The sequence below is a fragment of the Sus scrofa genome, chromosome 9, assembly GCF_000003025.6.
Source record: "Sus scrofa isolate TJ Tabasco breed Duroc chromosome 9, Sscrofa11.1, whole genome shotgun sequence".
Taxonomy (NCBI): domain Eukaryota; kingdom Metazoa; phylum Chordata; class Mammalia; order Artiodactyla; family Suidae; genus Sus; species Sus scrofa.
Window position 1 is genome coordinate 38,200,821 of NC_010451.4, and position 9,545 is coordinate 38,210,365.

Genomic DNA, 9,545 nt, shown 5'->3' on the forward strand with positions numbered 1-9,545 from the left:
GTATATGTACGCTGAATCATTTTGCTGTACACCTGAAACTATTACAACATTATAAGTCAGCTATACTCTAATAAATTTTTTAAATCCTTACAACCATTAAAACAAAATTCTCAACAATAAAAAAATAAAAATCAATAAAGTAGCATCAAAAAAATTGGGAATTCCTGTTGTGACACAGTGGATTAAGAATCCAACTGCAGTGCTCGGGTCACTGTGGAGACATGGGTTTGATCCCCAGCCCAGCACAGTAGGTTATTTTTATTTATTTTATTTTATTTTATTTTATTTTATTTTTAGAGCCGTACCTGCAGCATATGGAAGTTCTCAGGCTAGGGGTCGAATCAAACCCTCAGCTGCTGGCCTACACCACAGCCACAGCAACTCAGGGTCCAAGCTGCATCTCCAGTCTGTACCACAACTCACGGCAATACCGCTGGATCATTAACCCACTGAGTAAGGCCAGGGTTCGAATCAACGACCTCATGGATACCAGTCGGGTTCATAACCCTCTGATCCACAATAGGAACTCCCTGCGGTGGGCTAAAGGATCTGGCATTGCCTCAGCTGCAGCTCGGATTTAAACCCTGGTCCAAGAACTTCCATAAGCCACAGGTGCAGCCATTAAAAAAAATTTGGATGGCGGAGTATGTGGTTCTTCTGAATGTAATAATATTTAAGAAAATATCTTAGCCATGAAAAAAATAGTTTTACCTAGGTGGGTTGAATGCATGTGCATTTCCCTGAATTAAAACATGGTTCCAAAAACTCAGTTACTTCTCCATGAAGTTAGTTTTCAGGTAGATAAAAATTTGGAGTTCTTAGATCTAGATACACATCACAATAGCATGATTTTATCCCATCAGGCCAGTACATTTTGCTCTTCAAAACAGAACGTCCGACCTGATTGCAGAGTCATAGTGGAAGAGAAGAGGCAGGTAGGAGGTGAGGACATTTGCTATTAACCGAAACTCTGCAGGTGATTGTTACTCATTCAGCCGACGTTCTTATTGCTCTTGAGAGAGTAGTCACGTGGGCAGACTGAAAGGTGGCAGTTCTCAGAAGCAAGGAGCAGAGCAGCACTGCGCACAGCTCCTGTTTCTGCCTTTGTTTGTTGCCCAAGTTGAAAGAGGAGCACCGCCCTGAGAGGTCCGGCTGTGGTGGTATGCTCCTTTGTCTAATTGATTTCCCTCCTCACAGGAAAGAAGTGTACCTATGGACACAAGTGCAAATATTACCACCCCGAGAGGGGCAGTCAGCCTCAGCGGTCGGTGGCCGATGAACTTCGAGCCATGTCTAGAAACACAGCAGCCAAAACTGCAAACGAAGGAGGGCTGGTGAAAAGCAACAGTGTCCCCTGCAGCACAAAGGCTGACAGCACTTCCGACGTCAAGCGAGGTGCTCCAAAGAGGCAATCGGATCCAAGCATAAGGACTCAGGTCTACCAAGACCTCGAGGAAAAGCTTCCCACCAAAAACAAACTAGAAACCAGGTCTGTACCGTCCTTAGTTAGTATACCGGCTACTTCTACCGCAAAACCCCAAAGCACGCCATCTTTAAGCAATGGCCTTCCATCTGGAGTTCATTTCCCACCTCAGGATCAAAGACCACAGGGACAGTACCCTCCAATGATGATGGCAACCAAAAACCATGGAACGCCAATGCCTTATGAGCAGTATCCAAAATGCGACTCACCTGTCGACGTCGGGTATTACTCCATGTTGAACGCGTATTCAAATCTGAGCATCTCAGGCCCAAGGAGTCCTGAAAGGCGTTTCTCCTTAGACACAGATTACAGGATAAGCTCTGTCGCCTCTGACTGCAGCAGCGAAGGCAGCATGAGCTGTGGGAGCAGTGACTCGTACGTGGGGTACAACGACCGCTCCTATGTCAGCTCCCCCGACCCGCAGCTGGAAGAGAATCTCAAGTGTCAGCACATGCACCCCCACAGCCGCCTTAATTCCCAACCCTTCCTGCAGAACTTCCACGACCCCTTAGCCAGAGTGCAGAGTTATAGTCACGAAGAACCAAAGTACCATCACAAGCCACCTCTCCCCCACCTGGCCGTGCACCTGCAGCACCCCGCCGTGGGGGCCCGGTCCAGCTGTCCCGGCGACTACCCCTCTCCTCCGAGTTCAGCGCACTCCAAGGCACCACACCTGGGGCGGTCCTTAGTGGCCACGAGAATCGACAGCATCTCTGACTCTCGGCTGTACGACAGTTCTCCTTCCAGGCGAAGAAAGCCTTACTCCCGCCAGGAAGGGCTGGGGAGCTGGGACAGGCAGAGCTACGGGATAGACGCCTATGGCTACCGGCAGACCTACTCCTTGCCTGATAACTCCACGCAGCCCTGCTACGAGCAGTTCACCTTCCAGAGCCTCCCGGAACAGCCGGAGCCCACCTGGCGAATCCCGTACTGCGGAGCAGCGCCGCAGGACCCCCCGAGGTACCAGGACAGCCGCGAAAAGATTTACATCAACCTGTGCAACATCTTCCCGCCCGACCTTGTGAGAATTGTGATGAAAAGGAACCCTCACATGACAGATGCCCAGCAGCTGGCTGCAGCCATTCTGGTGGAGAAATCACAGCTGGGTTATTGAAAGATGATGCATCTTTGTGGTGTTTAGTAGTTTTTTGTTCAGCTCAAATGCTGAGGGAGGTTTGCTACAATAGCACATGTGATCTCCTTCTCAGCAAGGAGGTTATATAGTATCCATTTATGTGAAATACTGTATCATGGAATCTGTATGTATAGCCCCACATAGTGGAAATATCACGGGATTACTTTACATTCAAACTTTTTTTTTAACATTTCCTTTTTAAAGCTCTATCCTTGGCTGGAAATTTTTCCAGTTTGATTTATTAGATGTATCTGTGATCTTTGATATTAATCTTTGGTGCACCAGGGGTTTATATGCAGCACTTTTTATCCTTGTTTCATGTTTTATTAACTTGGTGTTTGTCTATCGATTGCAAGCAATTACAATACTTTCAGAATGTTGAACATTTGACTAAACCTAGCAAACTATTTTTTCAAGCCAAGCTTAATTGGAATCTTTTACAGCTTTTTAAGTTATTTTTATTTGGGGAAAGTGGGCTTCTTTGTGCTATAATCATTATTTATAGAAACAAAGATATACTACAGCACTGACTTTATATTTTAAACAAAATGTAAGTTACCAGTTTATGTTGAAATGGGTAACGGTATATATTAGAATAATTTACAATATGGCACTTTTCATTTTCTTTTTGTTTGGATTTTTGTGTTAAGTAATTAGTTAATTTAATATGGTTGATTTAAAGGAAAGCAGATGCAATCAATGGAAAAAAAAGTTTCCATTTTTTTTTATTAAGAAAAAGGCAAAAGCCGTAACTGTTACAGTTTAGAGCTCTGTTATCCAGCTATATGATGTGCTTCTAGACAGTAGAAATGGAATTGAATTCCTAGACTTCCATTAACCTGTATTTTTAATGTGTTTGTCTTTTTGTTTGGGGGCACAACAATACTGGATAAAATAACCCTTTCGCAGTACTTGCCTGTTTTTAATGAATCTAATTATTCGCAATGCAACTTTTATATTTAATATACTCTTTAGCTTTCCTGCTGTTTATCAAGGCTGGCCTGAGGTGGTTTTATGTGTTGAGGATATGCAACCTTTATTGATACTGCACTATAGAAATGGTGATGGAGGACTTGTAAATGGTAACTTAAGATTTTTGTAAGATACTGTATATTTTCCATTTTCCTGACGGTAGTTTTTTGGAAGGCCTGTTATATTATTAAGGCCAGATTCTTGCCACTAATAGTGTAGTTTTAGATACAGACTCGAGTCTGTGCTAGTATTAGTAAGGGATTTTTCTGGTTTCAAAGTCATGGGTTTTGCTGGATGTGGGTTCCTTTCTGTCATTAGAAGATAGGTGAGATGCAATCAGCGGCAGGCAGAGGTGTGACGGACACAACTTCACCATTGCCTCCAGTTTTTGAGTTTTACTTTGTGTAACAGACTCATTGCGATGTGTTTCTGTCGTCTGCCTAGATGCCCTGGTTATCCTGGTTATTCTCCTTGCTACAGTTTGAAGTAAAGCCCTGAAAAGCCAGAAAGTACCTATTACTGTTGATACAAATTGTATCTTTTTAACTATAAGAACTATTTTGATTTGTAGATCTAGTTAAAAACACCAACGTGTAACTATGGTTAGACTTTTGGGCAACATTTTATCCCTTATTTAAATACAAATTTTTAAAGTACAATTGAGGTCTAGAATAGGGTAGAAAATAAAAGTTAACCACTTAGGTAAATAAAAGTGTCTGTCTTAGTTTTCTATATTAAAATATATTAAAGGAATTTATTGGCATTTTCTTTCTCCTAAAACGTTATCTAGCGTGAACTTAAAATAAAGGTAAAATGCTGCCTGAAAATAAAGTCCAAGCATCTTTGACGAGGACAACATTTTCACTACTCATGTGACACTGTGTGTCACCTGAAGTAGGATTTGGGTTACAGTAAATGCTTCTAAAAGGCATTGTGCATATTGACATATCCAATAATCTGAACCGTGTTCAGCAAACCTAATTCAGGAAGGTGGGGTTCACAGTTGCTGCTGCCGTCTGCGAGGTGAGGTGGCCCTCGCTGTGCCCGCAGAGGACACGGGCGCTGCCACACGGACCGGCTGGCGTCCTCCGAGCGGGCTGCTCACTTGTGAAACCCTTCTCCTGATTTTGTCGGTCACTCTCTGTAACAAGTCTAATGCAGAGGCTAACCCAGTGCCAAAAAATAGGGTTACAAACGTGGAGGACCTTTCATTTCAGTCTTATTCTAAGCTTGCTTGCTTGCTTTTTTCCTCTTTTTTCTTTCTTTCTTTTTTTTAAGTAGGATATCATTTTTAAATTGTACATATAGGTTTTGCTTCCATTTTTGGAGTTTTTGCATTTTAATTATTTGCAGAGTCTGCCAAACTTTATTAAATTTCTTTCAGTGAGATCTTAGGTAAAATGTGTGCTGCACCCTTTTAATTTGACCTCCTCATGTCTGTAGTTAACTCTTGGTTGTTACTTCCTGGATTTTAGACTGTGGGAAAACAGTGGGGTTTGCTGCAGCCTGTCCTAAAATGAATAGCTCTGAAGAGCCACACTGAGATGCTGCAGCGCAATTGATTGGGAGTTAAGAAATAGCAGTCTTCTTAGGTCGAGAGGCAATTTGTGCGCCCCCCCCTTTTATTTATTTATTTTTTGAAGCACCAGTTTTGCTTTCAGACTTAAGAATGAGGTGTTTGGCTGACTTTAGATACAGCAGTTTTTAATAAAGCAATAAGTAAAATGCTCCATTGTTCCATTAAAGCCAGAGCTGATCCCAAACCTTCATTTCCGCCAAAACTTTCGCCTTCATCCTATCTGTTTCCAGATTTGCTAACAAATAACAGGAGAGAGGTGCGTTAGTAAGTAGTGAAACTGCCAGACGTGATCAACTGATAGAAAAGGAGGGACTCAGGTTGGAATATTCTGCCCCCGAGTAACTGACAGTTACTGTACTTTACACAGTAATGAGCCAATTTGTTGTCTCTGTGTCTTAGTACAGAGGGAGTAGTACCCAACTGGCCAAATTCTGGCCCTTAGTATTTCCTCCTTTCTTGCATGTGATACATAAAGTTTTCAGTCTCCATTGAATGATCTCTGTGTCCTGATAGAGTTTGTCATTGATCTAAACATTTGAGAGAAATGCACACCAGTGTAAAGTATTTGATACTGGTAGAAACTTGAACATTGTGTTTTTATGAAAATGCATTTATGAGAATATGTAATATAACTGAAAAAGAGTGTTTTATATATATATATATATATACATACATCATACATATTTGTTATGAAGTATTAAAAATGGGAGAGTGTTCGGCTTGATGGCTAACTTTTCCTTAATTGAACTATGTTTCTTTGAGTTATGGACGACCAAGTCTGGAGTGTAGATGAAATGACCAATGATAAGATGTAGACCCACTTGAATGAAAAGCAACTCTTCACTGGTTTTTTTTTTTTTTTTCCTAGTATTTTTAAATAATTATTTTGATAATTTTAAAAGAATGTGTAATTTTAAAACACACAAAAAAACTGAAAGTAGTATTGATTATACAGATAATTATTTAACATGCCTTTTATGGATGTATCTATATGTACATAGACAGTAATATATTTATAAAATAAATCTACTTTATGTTGTAGTTGTTGGTTTGTGGTAGGTGGGAGGAGGGCTCTGGAAATGTCTGTGTGTGTTTTGAAAACTCTTGAGCTGTTTTTCTCCTGACTCAATGACATTTACCCTCAGGGGTATTTGGTTTTTGTCATTCTCCTTGCTCTTCACCTTCCTTATTAAAGACAAAATAAGATGTAGTTTCCCAGCCGTTCTGTTAGATATGGTTCATCCATTCTGTTATCATCCAACTCCTGGAGATTTCCTGAGTGACCTCAAATCAGACAGGTCACAGCCGGACAGATGGGTTATGTTGCAAATATATTAAACATGGGAACTCAGCTGGGATGCTGAGCTTCCTGAGTGTACGCCGACAAATAAAATGATGTACAAGATGTGTGAACGACACACATGCATTAGCAAAGGGAGAGCAGAGCACTAACAACGGTAGAGAAACATGCATTTGCTTCGATTGATTGATTCGTGACACCCCCAAGGGCAGGGGCTGACAAACTTTTGAGATTCATAGGGTCTCTATAAACCGCTCATCCTCTGCCCTTAGAGTGTAAAAGCAGCTACAGAAAACACATAAATGACTGGGTGTGGCTGTGTGCCAATGAAACTTTATTTTAAGGGGCAGCAGGACCAATTTGGCCTGTGGGCCGTAGTTTGCCGATTCCTGCCCTAGAGGGAAAGAAACTGACATATCACGCAGTAAATCCTGATAGATGTAAAGGTAAGAAATAATAATTATTTTTCATTTGGCATTCAAGAAAACCTATTATTGATGGCCTTCAAAAGAAGACTGTGACAGTCATATGAAAGCATCTTAATTCGCTTGTGTTTTTAGCCTGGTCACACCATTATTAGAGACATTTCTTGTATGTAACCACTCAAGAAAGAAAGCATTCTGTAAAAAGATGTTTTAATAAGTATTGAAATTTTTTCAGGAACTTTCTATTTCTATTGATAAATGGGAATCTGTTACCTTCCTTTTGTTTCTTAAGGGCCTCATGGACCAAATATTCTGTTGTATTTTGAAAATTAGCACATAATTAGCCATAAAATATTTTAAAGACTGCGTTTATCAGTTACATTTTTTCTGCTGATTTTTGACTTCTCAAAAAAAAAAAAAAAGGCAAATGTGCCCTTCTTTAAAAACGATTTTAAAGAAGATCAATATATTGTATGTTCACATACTGTAACTTTATTCTGTAAAATTAAAAATTGTGACTCGTGTAATTACAGCTGTAATGTGAGTGCACTTGCTGTTTTGTGACTCTCTTTATAAGGAACAAAATGTACCCCTGCTTTCTCTGTCCAAACCTTCAGTATAGATTTTTTAAGACAGTTTGGGACTGTCCTTGGTGAATTATCATGACCATGTGTGATTTTAAATTCATCCTCCGAGTACACCCGGAGCATGTTCATTCACTGTGCTCCTAAGTTGTGTTAACATTGTAACATCATTTCCATAGTAACAGTAAGTAGTCTTGAGCATTGCCACCCACTCAAGTAGTCACCCTTTCTTTTAAGATTGGAATAGAACCCTAGCTTTTAATGGGTGTTTACTGTCTTAAATGGTTACTTAATTTTTTTTTTTTAACGCCCTCTGTTAACCTGCTTTTTGCTTCTGTTACAATAATACTTTCCTGTGTTTGGAGTGGTTTTTTCCCTAAGGTCCTTAGTCTTTCAGATTTAAAAATACATCAAGGTTTTGACCACTGGGCAATTTGGCATTAAAAAAAAAATGCATGTTTAAATTTGGTTTTATAAAAGGTGTAGAAGTTTCACTTTTTAAACCATGTACCATACCCGATTTTTTAGCTTCCTGTTCAGATAGTTCAGATAAATAACAAATTGTTGTTCATGAAAGTTTTTGACCCCTTTCTTAAAGCAGATTGTTCCTCATGGGCAAAAGACATTGAAGAGTAGTGGTGTTTTTATAAAAATATGTTTTAGATTTCCTTTGGTTTTTGGAAATCCTAACTGTCCCAGCTAGTACAGAATATCCATCAACATGCACTCTCCTGCAGAGACCTGACACAGCATTGCCAGGAGGCTGCTTTCGGACTTCATCCTTTCCTTCTAGGTTTTCTTCTGCCAAACTGTAGTTGTCTGTTGAGAGTGGAAGTTCCATTTTGATCCTTCAGACTTTTCTTATAGGAAAATAAGGCAAAGCATATGTTTGGAACAACCATCTGATCAATTGATGTGATTCTGTTTATCCCGAGTGTTCTGTGTGTTTGTGTAATGGAATTTTTACAACTCTAAAAAGCAGTATTTTAGACCCACTGGAAATCCGTCTCATAACATGTGATTCTGCCACTGAGAAGAAAAAAAAATTAAAAATTTCATTTTTCTTATGGTGGTTTGTTTTTGTTTCATGAGGAAATTGACATGCAGCAGTACAGATGCCACATGAGTAAAAGCATCCTTTCCCCCTCCCACGGCCTGTCTCTGCTTGTGGCCAGGAACAGGTGCGTCCTCGGTAGGATGACCGTTCAGTATCAGCGTGTGAGTTACAGCCATGATTAACTCATATGACAACCAGAATTAAATGCCAAAGACTAGTCCTACCTTATGTTTCTAATAATTTTCTATCAGTGGTTAACTTAAGCTGTTCCTGCCTTTGTTTGAGGCTTCCATGTTACCTCTTATTAGTCTTTGTTGTATTGATCTTTGCCTCTACCCTCCCCCGCCCCTCAAAAATAAGTTCACTTCCCTTCTTTTATGTCCTCCTAGGAATTGAAAATACAGAATTATGCTATTGGCATAATTCTGAAATCATCTCATAATCTTCATGCTTTTACTTACATCCTGTGTGAATGTATATTTCAGATAGCAGATTTTTTCCCCCTTCATTGCTTTTTAGACCTTTGCTTTTTCTTGTTATTTTTTTCTGAAGTTGCTCTTTGCCACTGTCAGGTATTCTCTTTCTTCCCGCTTAAACTATTTAACAGGGGTCTTATGCACCTAGGTACCTTATTTCAGCTTTGTCAGCAGATTTCATTACTGATGTTCAGCTGGGGGCGTCTGAGCTGAGAATCTAGGCGACTGTTAGGTTAGGCTGCAGTATTGACAGAGCTTGTAGTTTATTTCTCCCCCACCTAGCACCTTTGTCTAAAGAGAAAGGATTCACACACATTGATGAATCAAGCAATGCTTAGGAAGCAGAGATTTTTTAAAGCAAGTAAAGTGGTGAATTCATTCAAAATAAATACCTATAGTTGGGCCTCTCCTTAGTTAAGGTGTATACTTACTAGCATTTATGCCTCAGCCTCAGATGCTGTTTTTAAGTTAAGGATATTTATTTGGGTTTTTTAAAAGGCTTTTATAAAGTTTTTTTTCCAGTTTTTCAATGTT

General features: G+C 39.9%; 1 protein-coding gene across 5 annotated transcripts in view; it reads left to right on the forward strand.

Moving 5' to 3' along the window:
• Positions 1–8,545, forward strand: part of ZC3H12C (zinc finger CCCH-type containing 12C) — a 75,926-nt gene extending 67,381 nt beyond the window's left edge. For 4 of the 5 annotated variants that reach the window (XM_021102346.1, XM_005667310.3, XM_005667311.3 and 1 more), the window contains exon 6: positions 1,198–8,545. In XM_021102346.1, coding sequence (XP_020958005.1) covers positions 1,198–2,597 — 1,400 coding nt within the window. In that variant the 3' untranslated portion in view covers positions 2,598–8,545. The remainder of the gene's footprint in view (positions 1–1,197) is intronic. The other variant, XM_005667309.3, reaches the window with a different exon arrangement.